General features: G+C 40.3%; 2 protein-coding genes across 2 annotated transcripts in view; one reads left to right on the top strand and one right to left on the bottom strand.

Moving 5' to 3' along the window:
• Positions 1–27,452, top strand: part of LOC309835203 (uncharacterized protein) — a 125,824-nt gene that overhangs the window by 57,020 nt on the left and 41,352 nt on the right. The gene's annotated exons all lie outside the window — the stretch shown is intronic.
• Positions 17,877–21,034, bottom strand: LOC309835436 (UDP-N-acetylglucosamine--peptide N-acetylglucosaminyltransferase 110 kDa subunit-like; the record flags this gene model as incomplete). Its single annotated transcript, XM_082674887.1, has 1 exon — positions 17,877–21,034. The coding sequence occupies one exon, from the start codon at positions 21,032–21,034 to the stop codon at positions 17,894–17,896; it is 3,141 nt and encodes a 1,046-aa protein (XP_082531013.1). The 3' UTR covers positions 17,877–17,893.

The following is a 27,452-nucleotide window of genomic DNA, read 5'->3' as shown; positions in this document are numbered from 1 at the left end:
AATTTTTTAAAAGTTTATTTAAAAGATAAAAGGACTATTCCTACTACGTTGCATAGGAAGGAACATATCCTACTGAATGTTGAATAGCAATATATCCTATTATACTGAATAAGGAAAAGTAAAACTGTCTGTATCTGAAGATGAGATGATAATCTAAATGGAGAAAATACCAAGGAATCCACAAAAAGCTTGAGAAATAATATTAGTTTGTAAATGATTTAGAGTACAAGATCACCACAATTTTATCAAATTATATATTAATAACAAATGTGTAGAAGCTTAAATAAAAATATGTGATGCCATTTACAACTGACCTAAATAAATACTTAAATATAAGCCCAATAAGACATTTATAGGACCTCTAGACTGAAAATTACAAAATGCTGATGAAGAAAAAATTTTAAGTCGCAAACAAATAGGGAGACATACCTTGTTCATGGATTAGAAAACACAACATGATAAAGATGTCAATTCTCCCCAAGTTAAGAGGCTTAACACAATTACTCTTAAAATGCCCTCAAGGTTTTTGTGGATATAGACAAGCTTATTCTAAGATTTATATGGTAAGAAGAGGCTGAAGAATAGCTAAAACAACTTGTAAAGGAAGATGAAAATGGGAGGAATTAATCTACCCAATTTCAAGAGTTTGCAGTAATGATGGAGGGTAGATACATAGATCAATGGAATGGAATAGAGAACCCAGAAATAGACTGACATCAATACATATAACTTGTTTTTGACAGCAGTGCAAAAGCTATCAAGGAAGAATAGACTTTTCAAAAATTGGTACTGAAACAGTTGGACATCCCTCGACAAAAACAAAAAAAAATGAACCTTAACCTCCACACCTTACACAAAAATTAAATCAAAGTGGATCATAATCTTAAATGTAAAAGCAGGACATTTTTAGAAAAAAAAATAGGAGAGAATGTTTGGCATCTAGAACTAGGGGAATAATTCTTAGACGTGACACCAAAAGTATGATCAATAAAGGCAAAAACTGATAAATTGGATCTCATCAAAATGAGTTAAAAATGCTTCATAGAAGATCCTTTTAAGTGGATGAAAACTCAAATTACACAGTAGGAAAACATATTTGAAAATCCCATATGAGACAAATGACTTGTATCTATAATATACAAAGAACTCTCCAAACAACTTAAAAAAATCCAACTAGAAAATAGGCAGAAGACAGGAACAGACATTTCATGGAAGAGAATATACACACGGCAAAGGAGCACATGAAAAGATGCTCAGCATCATTAGCCATTAGGGAAATGCCAATTAAGACCATAATGAGATGTCAGAGAGTAACTAAAATTAAAGTATAGTGACAACATCAAATGCTGGCGAGTACATAGAAAAATTATATCACATCACTGGTGGGAAAATAAAATGGTTTAGCCACTCTGATCAACAGCTTGACAGTCTCTTTTAATCCTAAAAGTAGATTCACCCTACAACGCAGTAATTGTACTCTTGAGCATTTATCCAAAAGAAACAAAAACTTAATTAAGTTCCCACAGAAACTTACACATAAATGTTCATAGCAGTTTTATTTATAATAGCCCAAAACTGGCAACTACCCAAATGTCTTTCAGTGGATGAATGTTGAAACAAATTGTGATAAAATCTTAAGATAGAATACTACCGAGCAACAGAAAGGAACAAATTATTAATATATGCAAAAATTGAAATGAACTTCAAGGGAATGATGCCGAGGGAAAAATTCTGAAAAGCCGATCTCCGAAGATTAAGTAATTCATGATTATGTTTACATATTATTCTTAAAATAACAAAACCGTGGAGATGGAGAACAGATTAGAAGTTGCCAAGGGTTAGAGATGGGGGTAGAAGGTACAGCGGGGGAACTCTGTGAGGTTTTTGTGGTTCCAGTACAAATAATACAGCAATCTTGGTTTTAATCCCTAAAGATTTCTAAAAGCAATTCCTAATAAGAGGTGTCCAGATATTTAGCAATGGCAGATTAGAGGTATAGCTCCCCAACATAACAACTTCAAAAGAGAACATACTAATTCAATGCATATGTTAATTTCAAAAAAAAGGCCAGTCACAATACTTAAATGGTATATATCTTAACTATATTATTCTAAGTATCCAGCTATACCAGATGGACTAGCAAGATTTTCTGTACATTCAACCTTATTTAAGACAGTAAATCTTATAATAAGACAGTTAGAAAAAGAAAAAAAAAACAACCCTCAACTACAGTTGGATATTCTCATAGGAAGATGAGGTGAAAATATGCAGCAGCGGTTCAAAAGCTTAAGCAGTGGCACCTAAATTTGGTTGTGCATTAGAATCATCTGAAGCACTTTTTAAAAACCCTCACACTGACGGTTGGTCATCGTAGACCAATAAAATCATTTTAAATCTCCTCAGACGATGCCAATGTCTAGCCAGAACTGAGAACCAGCGGACTAAGCAGAAGGGGATGTTTCTACAAAGATCTCTTAACAATAAGTCCTTTCACCCAATCAGATTTACCTCCCCGCAAAGGGCTAAAGAACGCTAGTGTTGTCCATACTTGCTTAGCTTTAATTAGCACTTGTGACTTGCCCAAAACCTAGATCATGTTTCCCCTAAATTTCATGTTATTCCCTACGTTTTTCAAACCCAGGGCTAAGGGGTTTGCCAGGATGAGATTTTAAGTGCTCACACAGGGCAAGTCCCTGGCAAACCAGGACAGCGGTCCCTCTACATTGAAATGTAAAGCATCCTAAATAACCCTGCCACTGCTCCCAGATCCTAGTCTGTGCCAACCAGTGGAGAAAAGGCATTCTCCATTACTACCACGGCAAATGCTGCTGTACTTGCCTTGGCTGGTCCCTATCTTTTCCAGGCACCACTCCCCTTCACCTGCTGGTGGACGCTTTGGCCAGCTGACAATGCAGATATTTTCAAACTTTAAGGTGAATAAAAATCATCTGGAGGGCCTGTTATAACAGAGATCACTGAGCCCCACCAGAGTTGCTGATTCCATAGGGCTGGGACAGGGCCCTAAAACTTGAATATCTGACACATTATCAGGGGACGCTGGTAAAACTGGTCAGGTTGTTACCGAATGCAGGTTCGTGTGTCTGAAGCACAGTGAGGCCAAACAAACCTAAAGGTTGGAGTCTGGAGCAGAGAAAGGTTTATTGCAGGATCGAGCAAGGAGAGGGGTGGCCCGAGTTCCAAAACACCCTGAAATCTCCAAAGGATTTCAGCAAAGCATGTTTAAAGGCCAGGTGAGGGAGGGACGTCCCAGGGAATGTGATCAGCTCGTGCACAATCCTCTGATTGGTTGATGTGGAGGCCACAGGGCAGGTAACATTATCCATCCTTAGGTGCCAGAAGGTCTGGGGGCTACGTGCTCATGATCATCAAGGAGTTAATTTCTTCCATTGGGTGGTGGTTTTTAGCATCTGAAAACTCAAGAAATATGCCTGAGATACTATTATCTGAGTACTTCAGAGAGGAACTACAGCAGAGGATATGGGGGATGGGTCTGTCCTAGGAAGGCCCCATAGGGTACTGCTTGGTTACAAGGTGACCATACTTTGAGAACCACTGCTCTAGTGGCTTGGAATGTTCAGAAAGTAATGGAAGAATCCCTTCCCAGGTCTAGATTCTAGTATCGCCAGCTATTTTGGTGGGGGGAAGGGTAAGTTTTGTCCTTGCTTGGACTTCTGGTTCATTTATAGCAAAGCCTATTTGAGGCAGTGCGCTCGGCAGTCCTGCAGTTCTGTCTTTTGCTTCAACAGTGTTTGGAATGAACAGACCCAGGGACGCTCCTTGCTCCAGCCCCCGACCACCTTCCAACCTTTCTTCCTGTCGCAACCTTTGGAATCAGCCACTCAGCTATCCTCAGCCTCCAGGACAGGCCAACACCGTTTTTTGAGCTTAGCTCCTTATCACTGATCAACCACGAGTTCCCAGGTGCGTCAGAATTATTCCATCGAGGTGGAGGCCGCCGTCCACTGCCTGTTCAACATGCATCTGGGGACACTTACCTCTCTCTGAGCTTCTATTTCGACAGCAACAATGGGACTCTGGACAGTGTGGGCCACATTTTTCGCCAACTGGCTGAGGAGAAGTGTGAGGGCGCCCAGCGTCTCTTGAAAATGCAAAACAAAACCAGTGCTGTGGCCGCGCCCTCTTCCAGGATGCGCGGAAGCCGTCTCAAGATGAGTGGGGTAAAACCCAGGACGCTGTGGAAGCCGCCATTCTTAGGGAGAAGAGCCTGCACCAGGCACTATCAGATCTGTGCGCCCTGGGTTCCGCCCGCGCAGACTCCCACCTCTGTGATTTCCTGGAGAGCTGCTTCCTGGAGGAGCAGGTGAAACTCATCAAGAAGATGGGCGACCACCTGACCAACCTCCGCAGGCTGGCTGGTCCGCAGGCTGTGCTGGGCGAGTATCTCTTTGAAAGGCTCACCCTCGAGCACAAACAGGAGTCTCTGAAGTCCAGCGGCCTCTGAGGAGCCCCTCTGGCATCAGAGCTTCTGCCTGAAGCCCTGCTCTGCAGCTACTAGGCAGCTTTGTAACCGCCCTGGAGCCCTCTCCCAAGCCTTGGACCAAATGGAAACAATAACACTTTTTGCAGAAGGAAAAAAAAAGCCTATTTGAAACACAAACAGAATAAAGAGGAAAAAAAGAAATATATATGTATATATATATATTCATGTTTTTTTTCCCTTTTTTTAAAAATTTATTTTACTGAAGTATAGTTGATATACAATGTTGTGTTAGTTTATGCTGTACAACAAAGTGATTCAGTTATACATATATATAATTTTTCATATTCTTTTCCATTATGGTTAATTACAGGACATTGACTATAGTTCCCTGTACTATACAGTAGGACCTTGTTGTTTATCCATCATACATATAATAGGTTACCTCTGCTAATCCCAAACTCCCAATCCATCACTCCCCCACCTCCCCCTTCCCCTCGGGAACCACAAGTTTGTGTGCTATGTCTGTGAGTCTGTTTCTGTTTCATGGATAAGTTCATTCGTATCATATTCTAGATTCCACATATAAGTGATATCATATGGTATTTGTCTTTCTCCTTCTCACTTACTTCATTTAGTATAATAGTCTCTAGGTCCAGCCATGTTGCTGCAAATGGCATTATTTCATTCTTTTTTATAGCTGAGTAGTATTCCATTTTATATATATCACATCTTCTTTATCCATTCATCTGTGAGTGGACATTTAGGTTGTTTGCATGTCTTGGCTATTATAAATAGTGCTTCTGTGAACATAGGGGTGCACGTATGTTTTCGAATTATAGTTTTGTCCAGATATTTTCCCAGGAGTAAGATTGCTGGATCATATGGTAGCTCTATTTTTAGCTTTTTGAGGAACTGCCATAGTGTTTCCATAGTGGTTGCACCAATTTACATCCCCACCAACAGTGTAGAAGTAAGTCAGAAAGAGAGAGACAAATACCGTACGCTAACACATATATATGGAATTTAAGAAAAAAAAATGTCATGAAGAACCTAGGGGTAAAACAGGAATAAAGACACAGACTTACTAGAGAACGGACTTGAGGATATGGGGAGGGGGAAGGGTAAACTGTGACAAAGCGTGAGAGAGGCATGGACATATATTCATGTTCTTTTAACATATGAATTGCCCCACTTTATCTGTGTGAAATAAGTTTGTTCCCGTTATTGGGCTGCTTCTCAAGCTTTGCTGATCATTTGAATTACCTAAAGAGCTTTTAAGAAAAACATTGGTGTCTGGGTCCCAGCCCCAGAGATTTTGATTCAGTAGGTCTAGGGAGGAGCCTGGGCACAGGGAGGGCTCAGAGTTCCCCAGGTGATTCTAATGTGCAGCAACTTTGGGAACCACCTCTTGGCTTCAATCCAGCTAGTGATCAGATATTAAATCTAAGACACATGGGCTAGTGCGTGAGCTCTAGGAAGATTCGTGCCAGGGAAAATGATCGATAGTTGTGTTACTTCTCTGAAATGGATTGAAATTTCCAATTCGCATGAACAGGGGAGGGTGAATGGGTGAATGCAATAAGGTATATCATTTACGTATTGCCCTATGTGTATGGCTAGAAGCTTTTGCAACTGAGGTCTGCCCTACTTTTCATGCTAATGGTAATGCTTGTCCTCCTAATGCAGCTGTAAACTTTATAAGCCCATAGGTAGACAGCATCACAAAATATTTACCCCTCCCCACTGGCCCACTCTCAAGCTTCTCTCCCCTTCCCCAATACACAAATGTACATCAATGCTCTTGAGACCACTATCAACATATTGACCTTCAATTCTTCTACTTTGCAGCTTCCCTCTTATCAGGAGATGTCAGCATTTAGTGCAAGGACAAATGCTTGCCTCTTGGTGAGTAATGTAGGCAATGCCTCCAAGAGACAAAAAGCCCTTAGGGAGGGGGAAAAAGTCTTTCAAAAAGGTTGATGCCCAGAGGAGGCATTTTCAGTCATCTCAGCTTAGAGGTCAAATATCCAAAATTAAAAAGGTTAAAAAAAAGGAAAAGAAGCAAGGAAGAAAAGAAGGAAACAATTTTCTTATGCCATAGTAATAAGGCAGTTTTCCTTAAAAAAAAAAAAAGACTTAAGCCATAAATTCTCTTTCCTAATCAAAATGTGCTTTTCCGTCTTTAGACTATTCCTCTTATATCCTGTATTATTCATGACGTTTAATTCTTGAAATAGCACATGGCTGAAAACAGAAGCTAACCTCTTGTCCACTATGAATTAAATCTTCTTTTCCTAGGACCTGTCTACAGTGTACAGTTTGGGGTTTGCCAACATAATTATTTTCTCTGAAATAAGTTACAGCATTTTGCCTTTTCAATATATAGTTATACAATATATTGTTAACACAACATAGTTAATATAGTCAATATAGTCAATACAACTATAACACACGTGATATGATGCCACTTTGGTGATTTTCTTCATCCATGTAATTCTGAAATTTGACAGTATAGTTTTCATATTCTAATGAGCTGAGTATTACCTTTGCAAGGATAGAAAAATAAAATAAATTCACAATATTCTTGTGTGGTTTGCCCCTGGGGTGGATTACCATAATGAGGGGATATTTGAGCCTTTCCCCAAGTCATTAAAAAACCTCCAGCGAGCAGCCCCTTGTCCTCTCCAGGGAGTGGGGGGAAAGGATCTTTAATCATAATAATCCTGGGGGGAGAAATCTCAGAAATAAGACATCTGCTTCTGTGCCTTGTTGTTTTGCAGAATAGCAATGATTGCTTTAGCAGCTTCTATTGCCATGTGTGTACAATAAGTAAATGAACATAAAATTGAATGAACGCATAAAAGAAGGATAAACCCACCCAGCTTAACAAATCCACTCTCTCACCTGCTGTGCCCTGAAACATGAAAGAAAGAATCACGGGATCATAAGGATTAATAAAATAACAGTCTCTGTTAACAATATTGACAGGAGGTATAGGAAAATTTGTCTGACGTGGGACCAAGAGCTTAACTGCTTAATCCTTTTTTTTTTAAGGGCAACTCATTCATTTATTGTTTAAAGATTGCAAGACAACTTCTGAATTTCTGTAGCACAGTTTAAATGTTTTACTTTTTTGATAAATCAGAGTATAATAGAAAAAACAATTAGTTTCCAGTAATATCTATATCTCTGTTCAGAATTAAGTCTTCCACAGACATGTAACCTGGAAACAAAATCCTGTTACAATAAGCAAAGCTTCAACAGAGCTGCTACTTTTCGGGCCAGGGAAAGGTTCATCCCTATAGGAGGAGGATGTGCTATGTAAAACGGCTGCAAGGTCACAGCCTTGAGGGCGCTGGAAGTCTATTATCCTATCCCACATTAAGTAGTTTGGTGAACTTCAAACGTCCGTTCATCTGCAACCAAGCTGGCAAACTTTAACTGATATTTCAAGCAGGTAAAAAATAAATTAAAAGAAATCCTTACACTGATGTTCCTTGATTCACACTGTTAAATGGTTCATTAACATGTAATTCTGGCTAAGAATTACATTTGAGACTCCTTGCTCAGATTTTGGTTAACAGTACAAATCTTTGAGAAATTCAAGTTCTTATTAATCAATAATTTGTCAGCTAGGCTACATTCAGGCATCAGCTGCAACTACAGAATAGGTGCACTGCCTCAGCGCTTTGGAAAGACATAATCTAGAACACTACTAGCAGACAAAATATCTGTTACTAGACAGCACAGGTGCAGTACAGCAAGACAAAAACATATATTCATGTGTGCTGCGGACCAGCCGGAGAAAGAGGATTTCACCGCCCAGGGTCAGAAGGGAAGGGGTAAGGAACTGAAGTAGCACGGACGAATAGGGTCAGAAGGACCAAGACAACTGATGGTTGCAAGGCAAATTTTATTGCGCTACAGTTGCAGATTATCTAGACTAGAAAAAGGAAGGTTGCCAGATGGTGGTTTACATTATCTACAGACTGTCTCGGCTCAAGGTTAACTTCCCTGGGAGGAAACCCATAAACCCAGAAGCATCAAAAATAACCTGCATGTGCAGGGGGGAGACAGCTTTGCTTGTCTCATTTTACATTCTTTCTGATCTCTGGGCCCTGGTGATTTATCTCCCATGGAAAGGAACAAGGAGGGGAACAAGTAGGGACAGTCCCTTCGAGCAGCGGCGGCATGCCTGGCATGTCCTTACCTGCTCTCAAGGCTGACTGGCTTCCCACAGGTCCCCATTTTTTAGTTTTTAACTTTTGCTGCAAAATAATTCCATGAAGTTTAGTGCCGAGAGTAGTGTACTGTTGCATGAGGATACGAAACAGACATGAGAAGATTATTATCAATAATAGGCAAATTATGGCCAGGGTAATAAATCCTGACAACCTTCCAGTAATCCAAGACTGAGGGTTTAACCACTTTAAATGATCCAGTAAAGTTTGAATTACATCTTCTGGCGAAACATCATCAAGATGTGCATTTTGTATATCCTGAATTTCAGCATTTAATTTCTTAAGATCAAGACTAATATTATTATCTGATCAAACACTCAGCAGATGCATTTTTACTTTTTCCCATTCCCAAATACAGTCAGTGTACTTTTAAGGAGTAACACACATCCATGTATACTTTGCATGACAAGCTAAACGCATCCTCAATTTTAATGCTGCCATCTGATCTCCACTCCCCAAAATTGTGTTTTTAAATTCATCTAACTTGTTATTAATCCGTAAATCTATGTGACTTTGTAAAGATAAAGCAAGACTGGTATGTTGAGATAACTGATTAGCAAAGTGAGCATGATGAATACTCTGTGAAAGAGCAAGACCGGCAGTAGCCACGGTAGCAGACAGAGCAGCCGAGGCAAGTAAACTTACTATTAGCCACCCAAGAAAGCGTCTCCTCTGCAAGGCTTTAGAGAGTTCCACCCATGCCTGTACTCCAGTATCTTCATACCAAGGTTCTCTCAGATGTACAGGCACCATAACATACATGGGTTGCTTTAGTATAAGCACAGATTGCGTTCCTGCAGAAGGGAACATACAACTGCTAAAAATACAATTAACACAGCTAATATTATATCCTCCTTTGGAAGAATTACCAATGTTAATAGAACCAAACAAAAGTGTATATGGAGGAGCAACACAAGTTATAACAGGTGTATTGGAATAAGTTAGAGCTAGTTTCCATATATCCCAGTTCTTTTGAAATGTGATAAACCTATCTATGATGGGAAAAGAAGAGATAAGAATTGACAGCTTGGTATAATCTATAGTACACCATATTTGGTTATTATTCCAAGATGCATTGCAACGTTCAAAATTGGATGCAGGAAAGTGAACGGTCATAAGGGGAGGCAATTGATTTTTTGATTTTCTGTTAAGCATAGTAACCTTATGTCCAGCTATAAGTATCCCTTGTCCTCCAAGTAAACGCTTCATACAGAAATAATTTCCTGAATCTTCACCTGTAACCTTGGCTATAGTAATAGCGGAATCCCTAAGTGGTGAGGCGTATGAGATTTGACCTCTAATATTAATAGCTTGCCCATTTTATACCAAATGATGGTATCCTTAAGATCCTCTCGTCGGCTGGTAGCCGGGCATGTAAGAGTAATGTTGGTTCCTGTAAAATGAAGGATGCCTGGAGAGCCTGACAAACTAATTGATTGATCCGTTCCCTCATAAACATCTGTATGCTCATAACTAATAGCCTTTACACATCCAGCTTCCAGATTCAATGGGCTAAGACAGACAGGATGGGTACTAAACCAGTTAGTATAATTTACAGACATATTGATTTGTTTTATATTCCCAATAAGAGGCCCATAAACACTTATCATTGTAAAATACAGGAAACTCTGCTTCAGACCAAGATATGGGTTGTAATAGTGGAGGATAAGGTACATAGGCCCAGTAAGTTGCTGCATTAACAGAGGGAACACATGAAATGGTTGCCAACATAACCAAAAATAAAGTTACAGGTGTAACAGGATTATTCTGTTGTTTCACTGACTCTTGAGCTCATGAAACCAGTTGTTTAATTTGTCCCCAAGTTGGAACATCACTCCTTTGAGTCGTCCTGGCAAGTGGTCTCCTCTTCTTCTTTTTCTCAATCAACACTGTCAGATTTTCAGGAGAGGTGCAGAGCTTCTTCATCTTCTGAACTAGGTGAGCTGTGGCGAGCCATCTATTTGCTGGACTAAGCGCTCAGGAAGCCAGCAAGGTCCAGGCGCTGATCTGGGAAAGATACACACGTGACCACGTCCCCAAATCAACACAGGATCAGGACCACGCCAAGTGCTGGTTAACGGATCTTTCCAGAGGACCTCCGGAGATTGAGAGGCCAATCTTGGCTCAGCCACCAACCTTCCCCCTGCAGAGCAGCCAAATTTGTCAACAGTGAGAACATTTAAAATAAACAGAGCATCATTTATAAGGTTATGTGGCATTGTTCTATACAATTCCCCCCTTTTTATTTTTGCAATAGTTAGCTTTAAAGATCTATTTGCACGTTCTATAATACCTTGTCCTTGAGGGTTATATGGAATGCCTGTAATATGGGTAATTTTGTAATGAATTACAAAATGTTGCAAAAGCAGCGGGCCCATTATCTGTTTTAATAATTTTGGGAAGGTTCATGAAAGCAAAACAGTGTAATAAAGGAGAGATAACATGTTCAGTAGCTTCTCCGGTCTGTGCTGTAGCACAGAGGAAACCAGAATAAGTATCGATAGTGACATGAACAAACTGTAATTTCCCAAAAGACGGGATATGAGTAACATCCATTTGCCATAAATGTCTAGGTAATAATCCACGAGGATTAACAACATAATGTGGAACAGGAAGGTGAGGTAAGCATTGTGGGCATTGCTTCACAATTTGTGGGGCGGCTTCACCAGTAAGGGAAAATTGTGTGTGTAATGTAGCCGCTGACTGACGGTGTAAAGCGTGCAACTGCTGTGCTGCTTGTGAAGCAGTTTGATCATAACTTACCATAATATGAGGGTGTCCAGGACATGGACCATGAGTATCAAGAGTATGGAGATAATGAATGCAGTATATTAGCCATTCTTGACAGCATGACGAACGGAAAGGAGGAGTACGGTAAATTGGGACATGTCCTGCTTTAGGGAAAAGAGATTGAGGAGGAGGAGTAACTTCAACTCTATTCTTGGGAGGAAAATGTACAGGATAAAGATCACGTTTAGATCGAGTTAAAACATCTGCAGTCGCATTAAGTTTAGTCAATGGACCAGGCAAGTTAGAATGAGCACGGATATACAGACCTGCGACAGGACCATCATGGGAACGAATAAGCTGTTGAAGCAAACGAAAAGAGGATGATAATTCAGGGTCATTAGTATGTCCTATGCTCGCAGTCTCCAGAAGAAATCACAAGCTAATAAGATATTTACTATCAGAAAACAAATTAAAAGATATAGAAGGCAAATGTTTAAAAGACATAATGACAGCATACAGTTCAACACGTTGAGCTGAAGTCAAGGAAGTTTCTTTAACGAGGTTTGTTCCGTCGTCAATGATTACAGTAGCCACTCCTGAAGAAGAACCGTCCGTAAAAACCGAAGGTACCTGAGGAACAGGCTGTTGCCTAATTATAGAAGGAAACATATGAGTTAAGTTTGCTGAATTGGATCAATTTATCAGCAGGGTAATGGCATTCCAAGGTACCTGAAAATCCTGCAAGAGCAAGACCCCATTCATTACTATGTTGAAAAAGCCAATTTTGTGGACTAACTGAATAAGGGATAATAATTTGAGAAGGTTCTATACTTATAGGTTGTAAGCATCTAGTTCTACCTTGCATTATTAAATTACTAAAAAGTTCATAATAAGGGTTAATAACTTTAGAGGGTGTAGATTTCATATGAATCTATTCAATAATTCCAACAGTTTGCCATAAGACGGCAGTAGGCACATGAGGAGTTGGACAAATTATTAAGAAAATTGGAAGGTGAGTATGAATTCTAGTTAATTGTGTAGAACTGATAGATCTATTGACTATTTGTAAAGCTTGAAATCCTTCTGGAGTCATAGAGCGTGAAGAAGAAGGATCTGAGTCACCTTTAAGAATATCAAACAAAGGCTGTAATTGAGCAGTAGTAAGTTTTAAGGAAGGCCTTAGCCAATTAATATCGCCAAGTAATTTTTGAAAAGCATTTAATGTTTTTAAATTATCAACTCGAATTTGCAGTTTTTGAGGCCTAATAGTAGTGTTATCAATATATTTTCCCAAATATAAAAATGGAGATTGTCTTTGAATTTTTTTTGAGGCAATGACCAAGCCAAATGATTGTAAGGACTGTTGTAAAAATTGAAAAGCAGTCTCTAATAAAGAAATATTATCAGTGGCTAAAAGTATATCATCCATATAATGTATGAGATATAACGATGGAAACCTTTTTCTCACAGGAGTCAAGGCCTGAGCCACATATTTTTGGCATAATGTAGGACTATTTGCCATGCCCTGAGGCAATACTTTCCATTGAAATCTCCTCATGGGTTCCTTAAAATTTAAGGCAGGCAAGCTAAAAGCAAAATGTTTTCTATCTTCAGGAAACAAAGGAATAGTGAAAAAACAATCTTTTAAATCTATAACTAAAAGATGATAATTGTGTGGTATGGCTGTTGGAGAGGGTAGGCCTGGTTGAAGAGCTCCCATTATTAGCATAGTTTTATTAACAGCTCTTAGATCCTGTAATAACCTATATTTTCCAGATTTTTTCTTGATAATAAAAATAGGAGTATTCCAAGGACTACTGGAAATTTCTAAATGCCCTAATTGTTCCAGTACTAATTGTTCTGCAGCTTCTCATTTCTCCTTTGTGAGGGGCCATTGGTCCACCCATACAGGGTCATCAGTCAGCCAAGTAATTGGATCAGCAGTGAGTGGAGGAGAATCCAAGGCCCCTAAGAAAAACCCAAACCTTGTCTATCATTTTTTATTTTCACATCAATAGGATAGACAGTTCCTTGTTGATTTGTTCCCAGCCCTTTTGTGGGAAGAAATCCTTGATCCAACATCATATTAGAGACTTGAGAGTTTGGACTATAAAGTAATACTCCCATTTCTTTTAATATATCTCGGCCCCAGAGGTGTAAAGGCAGCCCAGGCAAAACATAAGGCTGGAAATATCCTGAATGGCCCTCACTACCTTGCCATAAAAAAAACTGACTACTTTGCATAGGAGAAGAACTTTGTCCTATTCCGTGAAGTTCTGTAATAGTAGGCCTAATGGGCCAACGTTTAGGCCAGTGTATCTGCGTCATAACAGAGACATCAGCTCCAGTGTCTAACAAACCTGAAAAAACCTTTCCATTAATGGTTCATTTCATTTCTGGACGTTCTTTCCCTATCTTCTGAATCCAGTAGGCAGCATCAGACGATCAAAAAGCCTTTGTTTCTCTCTTTTGATGTTGTAAAATTTGTCCATGAGGTACAAAGGGCAAAAGTAGCAATTGTGCAATTTGATCACCAGGAGAAATAGTTATTATATTTTTAATAGTTTGTGCCATGACTTTTATTTCTCCTTCGTAGTCAGAATCTGTGACTCCTGGCATAATAGTTAAAACTTTCATGGCGACACTACTTCTTCCCAATAATAGTCCCATCAAACCCTTGCATAAAGGTCCACAGATGCCCGTAGAGAGGGCCTGAGGACCCATTTCAGGAGTTAATACATATCGGGCGGAGGTACTGAGCTCCAGTCCTGCGCTTCCTGGTGTTGCTCTGGAGAGCGAGCATATTGTATGTTTTTGTTTTTGGTTAATGTCTGATTGATAATTTGAGGAGGATACACAGACATTGCCCTTATTATTTGTTGGGGCCGGGGAAGGCCCCGGGAGGAGTTTCCCGACAGTGGTGGCCCATCCTTGTGGGCCACTGAGCAACAATCTTGTGCCCAATGTTTTCCCCTATTGCATTTAGGGCATAAACCAGGGATTTTCTGACCATCTGGAGGTTTCTGAGTAGGGAAAGAAGGACTAGGGTTAGAATTAAAAGATCTACATTCTCTAGCAAAATGACCTGCCTTTCCACATTTAAAACAAGTCTTTGTTTTCTTTTGATTGTTTTTAAACCCCACTTTAGTTAATGCTGCAGCCACAGCAGCACCCTGTATATAAGTAGGCCCAATGTCTGCACAAAGGTGAATATAATCCTCCAATGTTCCCCGTTTTCTCCAAGGTCGAATCGCAGCCTGACACGCATTATTAGCATTTTCAAAAGCAAGTTGCTTAACTACAATCATACCAGTGAGTCCGTCCACAATGAGTCTCCCCACCGCCTGTGACAACCTATCTACAAAATCAGCATATGGTTCATCAGGTCCCTGTCTAAGTTTTGAAAGATCTTCAGTTTTGTGTGTAGAAGGACATTTCCTCCAGGCTTGTAATGCCAAATGATTTATTTGAGGATAAGCAACAAAGGGATAAGTTAATTGATCTTGTAAAGAAAGATATTGTCCTTCCCCAATCAGCATATGATAATCAACTGGAATATTATGGGCAGCATTCTTTTCTGCTTGTTCAGCAGCCCCTTCATAAAAATCAAACTTCCATATTAAGTAATCTCCACCATTTAAACAAGCTCGTGCAATAGACTTCCAATCAGCGGGGGGAAGAGCTTCTCCTGTCAACCATAGCAGTAGTAAAAGGAGCAGTGGGCCCATATTGAGCACAGGCAGATTTTCAATCTTTCAAAACTTTCAAAGGGAGAGCCTGATGCTCCCTAGTAGCTTGTTGAGGATTATTAGGATCAGGTCTTTCTATGACGGGACAACAGAAAATAGGATCTTCTCGTTTTATTGCTCCTTGTACAGCGCGCTGCAAGGGACTCAGCATTTTTACAGATGTGGATTTTTGAGGAAGACAGTCCTTATTAACCTGCAGCTTTTTCACTGACTTATCTATCACAGCCATTAGAAAATCATCCTCAGGATATTTCTCTCTTTTATGTTTACAAGCCTCATCTGTTAAGTCAAAATGTTCCTCTTCATCTAAAATATTTAAATTAATTAGCTCTTTCGGTTTAGGAAGTGGCGACACAGTAGTTGATAATACAGTCTCTCCTTCTGTCAGAGGCTTATGTTTTTCTGACTTTACATTCAAATCAACACTATCATGAGAAGAATCTAAACATATTTTTATCAGATTCCACAAACTATATGTAACAACAGGAGTATGAGTAGGCCCTCGAGACTCGTAATAATTTTTTAAATCTTCTCCAACTTTCTGCCAGATTTCTATGTCAACAGAGCCGCCATCAGGAAACCAGGGAGATACACCATGGATATGCTGTAAAAATTCAGTCAACAATAAAGTTCAGAAACTTTATTACCCCGAGCTCTAAGCATCAAAAGTAAAACCTGAGCAAATAATTCATACATCTTTGAGCCCTTCTGCCCCATCTTATTTTACTTCTGACTATTGCCTTATGCCTCTATTCGTTTCACTTTTACTGGTGGCCACACATATTTTGCATAAGGGTTCTCTTACCTGCACTTTCTTTTTCTTTTAATTGCCTTCACGCTTCAGGTCCCTGTTCGAGTGCCACTTGCCGCGGACCAGCCGGAGAAAGAGGATCTCACCGCCCAGGGTCAGAAGGGAAGGGGTAAGGAACTGAAGTAGCACCGACGCATGGGGTCAGAAGGACCAAGACAACTGATGGTTGCAAGGCAAATTTTATTGCGCTACAGTTGCAGATTATCTAGCCTAGAAATCGGAAGGTTGCCAGATGGTGGTTTACATTATCTACAGACTGTCTCGGCTCAAGGTTAACTTCCCTGGGAGGAAACCCATAAACCCAGAAGCATCAAAAATAACCTGCATGTGCAGGGGGGAGATAGCTTTGCTTGTCTCATTTTACATTCTTTCTGATCTCTGGGCTCTGGTGATTTATCTCCCATGGAATGGAACAAGGAGGGGAACAAGTAGGGACAGTCCCTTCGAGCAGCGGCGGCATGCCTGGCATGTCCTTACCTGCCCTCAAGGCTGACTGCTTCCCACACGTATGTTGCCTTGTTTAAGCCTCAAGCCCTCGATCCTTTGTTGAAATACAATAATTTCATTCCTATGGTTTTCAATACCAAAAACTCAACCTCCAGGAGGGCTAAAGTCTAATTTGTACTCCAAACCAAGTAGCAGTGCAGTTCGCTACTACTGAGACTGAATCCATAAAGACTTCAAGACCACGTCCAGAAGACAAGTTATTATATATAATACCCTAGAAGGTCGGAAACATAATTATCATATACATAGCTGGTCCTTCAGAGCTTTTTACCTATAACATGTTTCTTTGATGAAAGTTATTTAATGTACTGGAGATAACTGTGACTTACTGATCAAATATTTGAATACTTATACTTACCTGGGATTTCATTTCTGCTGAAAGAAAAAGGTAGAACAGGACTCACTAAAAAAAACAAACAAACATTAGAAATGAAAGTAAAAATCTTAACACACACTATCACTTTTGGAAGCAGCATAGAGGGGCAGTCAACGGTAAACACTGGTGAAATAGGTCAAAACTCTAGGCCAAAAATCCATTATTATTATCATCAGCGACAGTACCACAACTGTGCCCTTCAGAATTAATAATCACTCCTAAGAATCTTCATTTGGCACCAGATGATGCGGTTAAGAGAAACACTCTGGGAGGTTTTGAATCAGACTTGGTTTTTTGTTAGCCAAGTTACAGGAGAATTTTTAAAGTGGGGGGAAGGGAAGAAGGAAACGGACCAGGAAAAGAATTTAAGCCATCATCTATAAACCAACAAAGCACTGATACTTCCGAACATTATGTCAGACACTAAAATGACTGATATAGGCTCAAGTGGTTTACAAAACCTATAAAAAGACTACACCAGCAAAGTCCCCAATTATCTGTAGAGTTCAGAAACTAAAACAAGGAATATTTTAGCTTAAAAGCTTATCTCAAGAGAATCATACACACTTCACATGAATAAAAATACCTGAAACCAAACATTTTTAAAAGCTCCAATACCCAAAATATAAAGAAAAATATTAATTCAGAAGACTCAATCAATCCATGATAATCACAAAATGGCTGGGCAATCTCTATCTCCCTTCCACACTAACCATCCATCCCATGGAAGACCAAGGGAGATCAGACCTTCCAGACTTACCTTCCAGACCTTCCAGACACCTGGCTGCTGCAAAATTCTATGGAGACTCCTTGTGCAACAGCAGTTTCCCATCTCTTGTGTCTCTCCCTATCGTGATCATGATCATGCAGGAAGCAAGTCTGGCTGTGCTATTTCTTATCATTGACTGTCACCCATCTGCAGCATGGTATTGTACAGATAAGGAAAAAGTAGTTCCCTTTCCCCCAGAAGGTTGAGGCTCAGGTACAGGGTAATTCTCCTGTGCACACAGTCATTATTTAGGCCGACTCAGTGACTTCAACAGGCTTAATCATGTGATCAGGTTTGTTGCCAGCTGCGTAATGCTCCCACATCTGTAGATAGAGCCGCTCTAGGTCCATTGTGTATTGTTTGGTGTTGAACAGAGGGCTAGATGTTCTCTGCTTCCAGACTTTGCCACGAATTTTCTTCAGGTATTCTAGATCAGTTCCCAGTTTCACAGCTATGTCTTCATATTCTTGTCTATTTTGAGCAATAAGCTCAAGACAGCCTAAACAAGTGAGCTGGGAAGCTGCAACTCGGGAAGCAAGAGTCTCTCCTGGCATAGTCACCACGGGTGTCCCTGACCAAAGGACATCCATCCCTGTGGTGTGTCCATTACAGAGTGGAGTGTCCAAGCAGACATCAGCCAGCTGGCCTCTCCGAACATGTTCCTCTTTAGGAGCAACAGGTGAAAAAATGATACGCTTCTGGGGAAGGCCCATATTTTGTGCATACTGTTGAATATTAGGTTCTCCTACTGCTGGAAAACGCAACAGCCACAGTACGCTATTGGGAACACGCTTCAGAATATTTGCCCACATCTGCAAAGTAGATGGGTCAATTTTATATAACTGATTGAAGTTACAGTACACAATGGCATCTTCCGGTAACCCGTACTGAGAACGGGTGGTTACAATAATGGTACGGGGAACCTCCTCTCCAGTGGCAGCCTTAATGTTGATCTGGGTAGTTGCCAGTCCATTGCTAAGACTGAATCCATTAATTGTTATCTGAATTTGTCCTCTGTTAATCATTTCAATAACTGCCTCTGCAATAGTATTCATAGGAATGACAGGCATATTAAGAGCCGTATTACTGCTGTCTGCGTTGTCTCCTCCATCAGGACATTTCATCTTGACAATCTGCACATCTGGGAGACTATCAAGAAATGCTTTGAGGTCGATGCCATTCAGCACAATCCGATTGTCATAAATGTGCCCATTGGACTTAAAATCAATGACTGCCTTCTTCTTCAGGTGAGGGAACATATTGGCATGATCACCAATAAAGAAAGTATGGGGCATATAAGCCAGTTTCTCAGAATACTGCTCAGCAACTTCAGCAGGTGAACTTTCCTGATCAGTGATGATATAATCCATGAAAAGCACGCCACTGGTCCCAGGGTAGCCCAGCCACATTGCCTGAATAGGAGCTGGCCTGAGAGCAAAGAGTTCATTTCGAGCACCCCTGGTATAACCATTCATATTTACAAGGATGTGTATACCATCTTGATGGATGCGATCAGCTGCTTTCCCATTGCATGGAATCTGAGAAAGATCAATGAAATGATGGGCTTCTGCCATCACCTTCGCTCGGAAGTTTGTGCCATCATCTGGGCTCAGGGCATAACAGAATACCTCAAATTTATCAGGATTGTGCATGCCTGGAATAGACTGCATAAGATGAGAAGTAGGATGATTCCCAAAGTCAGAACTCACGTATCCTACACGCAGTCGACCATCACTGAGCTTCAAGTCTTTTGGATGTTCGTACGGTGGTTTATGAAGGGCACTGATCTCATCCAAGCAGAGGTTCCCATGGCTCTCAGCAATAGCCTTCCTGAAGCCATGAGAAAGAGGATAGAGCATACTATGATGAGGCTGCACAGAAGGCAACCTATTCTTCTCCAGCTGGTCAGCCACAATGCTGACCAACTTCTTCATTCGCTCATCATAGTCTGTCCAATCACAGACAATCTGCAGGCAATGAGCCAAATCACAATAAGCGTCAGGAAAATCAGGTTCAAGCTTCAGAGCAGTGCGATAAGAAGCAATTGCTTCTGGAATATTCCCTGAATACTTGTGGATGGAAGCCAGATTGCTGTGGGCATCCGCAAGTGCAGGGTTAATCTGAATGGCACGAGTATAACACTGCAAGGCTCCCTGAACATCCTGCATCTCCTTTAGAGTGTCTCCCATGTTACAGTAGGCATCAGCAAAGGTAGGACTGATTCGAACAGCCTCCTTATAATGCATCAGAGCTTCCTGCAGTTTTCCCTGCTGCTGCAATACACTTGCTAAATTTGAATGGGCAACAGCAAACTCTGGGAAGACTTCTAATGCTTTACAATACAAGCGAACTGCCTCTTCAAAGTTTCCCTGGTCTCCTTTGATATTGGCTAGGTTATTCAGAGAGTCTGCATGGGTGGGACACAGCCGCAGAGCTGTATTATAACACTCTTCTGCTTCGGCAACACTGCCCTTCTCTTCCAGAGCGTTGGCTAGGTTGCAGTAAGCATCAGGGAAATGTGGTTGCAATTCAATAGCTCGCCTGTAGGTGTCTACTGCCAGATCCATCAGGCCTTGCTCATAGTATACACAAGCCAGGTTGGCACGTACCACTGCATGATTTGGGCTCAAGCTTAGGGCACAAAGGTAAGCTGCCACAGCTCTGTCAAAAATCCGTGCCTCTTTCAAGACATTTCCTAAATTGATATAAGCATCCAGAAAATTGGGGTCAAGCGTGACAGCCTTTTCAAAGTGATGAATTGCAAGCCAAATCTCCCCTTGTGCATTGAAAACACAGCCAAGATTACTCCAAGCTACTGCAAAGTTCGGTTGCGTCTCCATTGCTTTCAAATAACATGCCTTGGCTCCTTCCAAGCGACCCAGGGCTTTGAGCAGGTTCCCCAGGTCACTGCGAACACAGTACAAATCAGGATTGCACTGAAGAGCAGAGACGTAAGCTTGTACTGCCCCTTCCATGTCGCCTGCTGCTACCAAAGCGGCTGCCAGGTTAATATAACCATCGATGAAATCTGGTTTGAGATGCAATGCATGCCGGTAATGCTCAATCGCTTCCTGCAACTGCCCTCTTTCCTTGTACACATTCCCCAAATTCGAATAGGCTTCTGCCAGAAGAGGGTTCTGTTTAATTGCCAGAGTACTAAAGTGGGCAGATCTGTCCAGCCTTTGACACTGGAAGTGTAGAGATGAAAGTAATAAAAGTACTCCAGTATTGTCTGGCTCTTGTCTCCACAGCTGCATGCAGTGTCTCTCAGCTGCCTCAAAATCTCCTGCCTGATACTCTCGATGTGCCAACTCAGCTAACCCTTGGAAGGAAAGCATACGTTTCGTTGGTTCTGTGCTGTCGGCCACGTTGCCCACAGAAGACGCCATCTGGAGCTTCTGGAGAGAGTGAGAAAAGGGGGTAATTGAGTCCCGCTGCTGCCACTACTGGCAAGAATGTTTCTAGAGGTAGCAAATACGAGGAGAGCAGCCATACCACTGCTTTGGCAGGCTTAAGCGGCGGCAACAGTTACACGCACTGAAACTTAGGAACTCTGGTTGGTCATCTACCTCTCACGCTCTTGAAATCTTAATTCTTAACCCTGCCCTCTTCCACCATTTTTCTCCTAATCAGGGAATAAAAATTACCTATACACTTGCCTTAGAAGAAATCAAAAGTCAGTAGTCCAAACACTTTTTAAAATTTTGTTTTCTGTCCAGTTGGAAAGGAAATACATGATTGACTTTACTTCATCATTCATATAGTCAATGTGGAAAACATTAGGGCCGTGAATTTCAATACAGTAAGATCAGAAAATTTTAAATTGGCCTTCCCAAACCACTAATAAGTAACCAATGTTGTATATAATGCTAAAATCTTAGAGACCGAGTTTGATATTTTAAAAGTTCTGAAAGGATTAGCTAATTTCTCCTCATCATACTTCTCATGCCTCAAACCTGAGTCTTACTTTTTTTAAATTAAATTTATTTATCTTTATTTATTTATTTTTATTTTGGCTGCGCTGGGTCTTCAATGCTGCGTGCAGCCTTTCTCTAGTAGCGGCGAGCGGGGGCTACTCTTTGTTGCGGTGCCCGGGCTTCTCATCACAGCAGCTTCTATTGTTGTTCCACAACTCTATGGGTTCCTTTTTAGGCCCTATGAAGAACCCTAGAAATTAGTTCATGGAATTATAAGTTTTTGCAAAATTGTCAAAAGTGAGATATTTTAACTTCCATCAGGTAAGACCAGCGTCTCTTTCTTTGCCAATTTTCCTTCTATCATATTCCGCTATGTTGGATCATATTGGAATGGCCACAGGCTTTTTTGAAATCTGGCTAAGGAGATTTTCTTTTTTCTGTGGTACGCGGGCCTCTCACTGTTGTGGCCTCTCCCGTTGTGGAGCACAGGCTCTGGACGCACAGGCTCAGCGGCCATGGCTCACGGGCCTAGCCGCTCCGCGGCATGTGGGAGCTTCCCGGACCGGGACACGAACCTGTGTCCCCTGCGTCGGCAGGTGGACTCTCAACCACTGCGCCACCAGGGAAGCCCTAAGGAGATGTTTTAAGTGAGGCTATTATGTGATTTTCAGACACCGCCATATGTAATTGACTATATACTATCCCATTACAGGAATAACTTCCAGTACTCATACTGACTACTCTACTGACTTAACTAGCACAAGACACAGAAGCATAAGGACAAACACCACCTTACAATATAGCCATGTCTTGCACTTCACAGCTCTCAAAGCATGTGCGTTTGAAGAAGAAAAAAAGAACTGAAAAGTACAAAACCAGAAGCTATTCTGTGGAAAATTATTTCAATCATCAGGCATGTGAAAGATAAGTCAAAGATTCAGTTCTCATCAATGCTTAGTGAAAACGGAAATTTTCTTCTGTCAAGAATATACTCCAGGGGCTTCCCTGATGGCGCAGTGGTTAAGAAGCCACCTGCCAATGCAGGGGACAAGGGTTCGAGCCCTGGTCTGGGAAGATCCCACATGCCACGGAGCAACTAAGCCGGTGTGCCACAACTACGGAACCTGCGCTCTAGAGCCCGTGAGCCACGACTACTGAGCCTGCGAGCCACAACTACTGAAGCCTGCGTGCCTAGCGCCCATGCTCTGCAACAAGAGAAGCCACTGCAATGAGAAGCCTGTGCACCGCAACAAAGAGTAGCCCCCACTCCCTGCAAGTAGAGAAAGCCTGCGCACAGCAACGAAGACCCAACACAGCCAAAAATAAATATACTCCATCAACAACGTGTGTAATGGAATGGTGTGAATGAGTATTTTATCAGAATTCCTGTAATGCACAAACCTATAGCAGTACTGAAATCAGTAATGCATTTATAATAGTAAACACTTATGACGAAGTAATCCATAGAGGTTTTCTCAAAGTTAACAATGAAAATTAATGTGACATTATCAATAATAAATTGTGAAGCTGAAATAAACTTTTCTAAACTATTAATAACTAGAAGCAAATTCTAATCAACCATGTTACAAGAAATCTATGTCTAAAAACTACAAAGTTTATTTCTTAAAATTTTACTTCGAAAATACATAAACTGTCATATGAGGAGGCAGTTAAAGAATATATAGCTAAAAGAGTGGGGGAAAAGTTTTATAGAGACACATCTGGCAGTAGTTAATTTTTAAATGTCATTTTCCTAGATTTTGTGACACCTATAGTATTGATATTTGAAAGCATTTAAAAAATTGTAATTTGAAGATTTGCTACTTCCAGGTAGAATAAAATATTTTGAAGCAAAACAACGTTTCCACTGAGAAAAACAAAAAAAGCCAAATAAAATAGCCAGCATTCAATCAAAAAGTTCCAGACAAACCAAGGGATAGAATCATATGACTAAAATTCTAAGAAAAGAACAGATAATACAAAAATATTTATATAAGATATTGTGTATCTTTATCAGGAAAAGTCTTTATCAAGAAAAGACTTTAAAATCATCAGAATTAATATTATATTTTATTTATTTGTATATTATATTTATATATGGATATTTATATATTTATATAAAGAACTTAAAGATAAAGCCCTAGTTAAGGCAATGACAATAGCAGTAGCAGTGGGAGTGAAAAGAAATGGTTAGATTCAAGCATATTTTGTCAGGAAAAGTCCAAGATCAAATGTCTGACTGCATACATGGGATGGATAGACGGAGTGGGAAAAATCAAAGTTAACTATAGAGGTTCTAGTGAAGATGGGGTTGCCGTCACCCAACCCAAGGGGTTGCGATCATCCCCAAGGTCTAGGAGACTCAAAGGGAAGGTCATGGTCAGAGGCAAAGTTAATTGGTGGGAAAATAAGACTCCCAGTCTCTCCATCTCCTTATACCAGTTTTTTTTTAAACATCTTTATTGGAGTATAATTGCTTTACAATGGTGTGTTAGTTTCTGCTTTATAACAAAGTAAATCAGTTATACATATGTCCCCATGTCTCCTCCCCCTTGCATCTCCCTCCCTCCCACCCTCCCTATCCCACCCCTCTAGGTGGTCACAAAGCACCGAGCGCATCTCCCTGTGCTATGCGGAAGCTTCCCACTAGCTATCTATTCCTTATACCAGTTTTGTTTTTCTGCTCATATACGTAGCAGCATTTCATTCAAGGGGAAAGTCATTGATCTGACTGGTCAAATTAAACAACATAGTTCAAGGCACATTTACAGTGGTTAGTTCCTCCACAATTTAGAACGTCACATTCACAATTTCCCTCTTCCTACGCCGCAGAACACATTGGCCATTCCTCCAAAGTTGCCACTCCACGGAGTGGACCAGAGATGACGTGAGCCCAGAACTGAGAGCTTGGCATGAGATGGTGTCAGCCCCACGTAGAGCTCTGGCGTAAGTTATAACCCAACCCAGCTCTACAGAGAGCTCTGCATGGAATCCTGGGAGTAAACTCAGCCATAATAATGGGATTCTGTTTTTCATTTGCTTTTCTTCCTTGCTTAACTTTCCCTGGCCACTCTGACAAACAAACTTTCAGGCATTCCTGGGCCACTCATAAACTTTATTCCATTTAATCTCATCCAGATTCCCAAGAAAATTACTAACTATATGGAGGGAAATTTGGAACATGGTGAGTTTTAGATGCCTGAAATATACAGGTCATCGAATCCAGTTAAGTAGCAAATTATCTGGATCTCAAATATGCCAGTAGAATAGCAGACTAAGCTCAATTTAATGTACTCTTACTGGAGACACACGTAAATTCTGGGTCAATTTTGAAAAAGTTAAAAGCACATAGCTGAGATTAAAAGAAAGAAAGGAACACGTGCATGTTTCAGAAAGTAACAGAGAAATTAAATCCAGAGAAAGAAGAGCGGACTGATGTCTGTGGGTTCCGTTCCTTAGTATAGGCCTTATGTAAATAGGGGCTGGAGCTAGAAATCTAACATTACCTCGAGGCCAGGAATTTAGACTCAGGATGGAACAATATTGAGAAGTTGGTACAGATATCCTACAGAAATTTCATGAGGAACTGCTTAGTCCATTAAGAGGGCCAAGGGAGGTGGTGAGGAAGACTGATATCTCTTGAAAACCTTCAGGTACAGAAAACAGCAACACCTCTGAAAAGTAGGCCTGTCCTTCCCTGCGTTGTGATGGCCAGGTTGTCACTAACCTGTAAGGCCCTGTATGAATCAGAAACTGCAAGGAGAGTAATTCAAAGAAAAACAGATGCAGGATGGGTGTGGCAATAAATCCTAGGACCCTATCAGAAACAAAATTAAAACCACTCTAAAGGGAAATTTTAACAAACCAGAGCAGATAGTATCCTAACCAGAATAGAATAATAATTCTGAGGAAGTTATTTTAGTTATTTAAGTAATATTCAATGCATTTCCATGGCCAGGCCCTTTTGAAGAACTCTAAAACATATACAAACAATTCATTTACATCTTCTATATCCCACCATCCAGAGCAAAATTCACTTAAGTACTGTACTGGTGGAAATTGGGCAGCACTATGGAGACAATAAAAAGGTGTTTACCATCAAGAAACGTCAAGGTAAGAAAGATAATGTCTAATTTTTAATTATCCTGTGGTTTATTGAAATCTTTTGGAAACCCAAAATAGAGAAAACCTAGCAGGCAATGAAGACTTAAATATTTAGAGATTTATCAACTCATCTATAAAAGCTTTATTAATCTCTTCTTTTAATACCATTGCTGAGAGGTATAAATGTGTCCAGTGATAGGGCTGAAGAAGCCTGAGAGAATTTCAATTGTTTACTATTCTTGGTCAGCTATTAAGACCTTTCAGGAGCATCTTGATTTTCATGGCATCATCCAACAAAAAGCAGGATATTTTACAGAAAGTCCTGATCCACTTTTTGGCTTGCTTTTGTGTTTATGTTTTTGGTTTTCTCACATTGGGCGGTACATTAGGCTACCTATTGCATACTCCCTCATTCATGCATGCATTCATTCAAACAATATTTACTGAGTTGAGATATTTAATTAACACCCAATAAATAATGTTTAGATGAATGAATGCGCTTTTTATCAAAGTAAGTGTAAGTACTGAGAAAAATTACAGAATGTATGATCCCAGCCCCACAAAAGCGTATAATTGTGTTGAGGATATAACATATGCTGGTGAAATAACTAATATATCATATTGGACAGTCTCTAAGTTCAAAAATGAGTTTTTATAAATAATCAGAGTCTAAGGAGGACAAAGAAGGGACAGTTCATTATGGGTTGAATCTATCAATAAATGTACATTTCAGATGAGATTTGAGATTGACCTTAAAGAGAGAAGAGGACTTAGATATACGAACAGAGAACAAAAAAGGCATGGTGATAGCATGTGCATAGATAGTGTGGCCAATATTTATGTTCTTCATTAAAGACAGTCAGAGATAACCCAAATGTAACTGTTCCCATGGGTCTATTCTCAGTATCCAAACAAAACAGCAAATCCTATCTTAGTAAAACTAATGAAAAACACAGTCTTTAACAAAGACATTGTGAAGGAAAGGGGGAGAGAAAGGCTTGCATCCCACACCACACAACAAAACTTATTTATTTGTTTCATTTTCTCCCTCTGAAAATTTCCTCTCCCTCTCTCTGTACGTCTCTCTTCTCCCACATCTGGCCACACTCTACCAGCCACCTTTCCAGATCTTTCCAGAACTCTCCATCCTAGTTTCATTATGCCACAAGTTAAACATCTCACAGGTCTCCAGGACGCATCCTCATCACTTATTCCACAAAGACAAACAAAGGACACTTCTCAGGATCACGTTTCTTGGAAGGAAGAGGTCACGAGGAGTGATTATAAATAATATAAGGTGGAGAGCACTGACTTAAAATACCATTTTTCCTCTTAGAATGTGAATACAGGGAACTTTGGGAAACTAGAAAATCTAGAAAGGATTCATTGATAATTATTTATTTTCAATGAATAAAATAAAATGTAATAATACGGCTAAACTCTGACAGATTAACTTTTTCAAAAGTTGCTTTCACACACCTTCACTATTGGGATGTTTGATAAACACATCTTTCTTCTTTCTTTGCAGATACTGGCACCAAACTTTCAAACAATAAGAACCTTCCCATAAGTCCCTTGCCAGGCAAGATTAAGGTATAACAATCCAAACAGATTTTTGAAGAAGATAACTGGTTGAAAGCACAGGAAAAGAGCTGGGTTGCTCTTTTTCAACAGTCACATAATGAGTAATGTGGGAATTGGTTTACAAAGTCTCTCTCCATGAGGGGCTAAGGTTAAGATTAGAACTTCTGAGGCCAGAAGAGCAAAATAACTACAACAACACACA

Source organism: Grampus griseus (assembly GCF_964374135.1).
Source record: "Grampus griseus genome assembly, chromosome: 17".
In the NCBI taxonomy this organism is placed as follows: Eukaryota; Metazoa; Chordata; class Mammalia; order Artiodactyla; family Delphinidae; genus Grampus; species Grampus griseus.
Note: the sequence above shows the minus strand (reverse complement) of the source record. Positions and strands in the feature narration are given on the sequence as shown.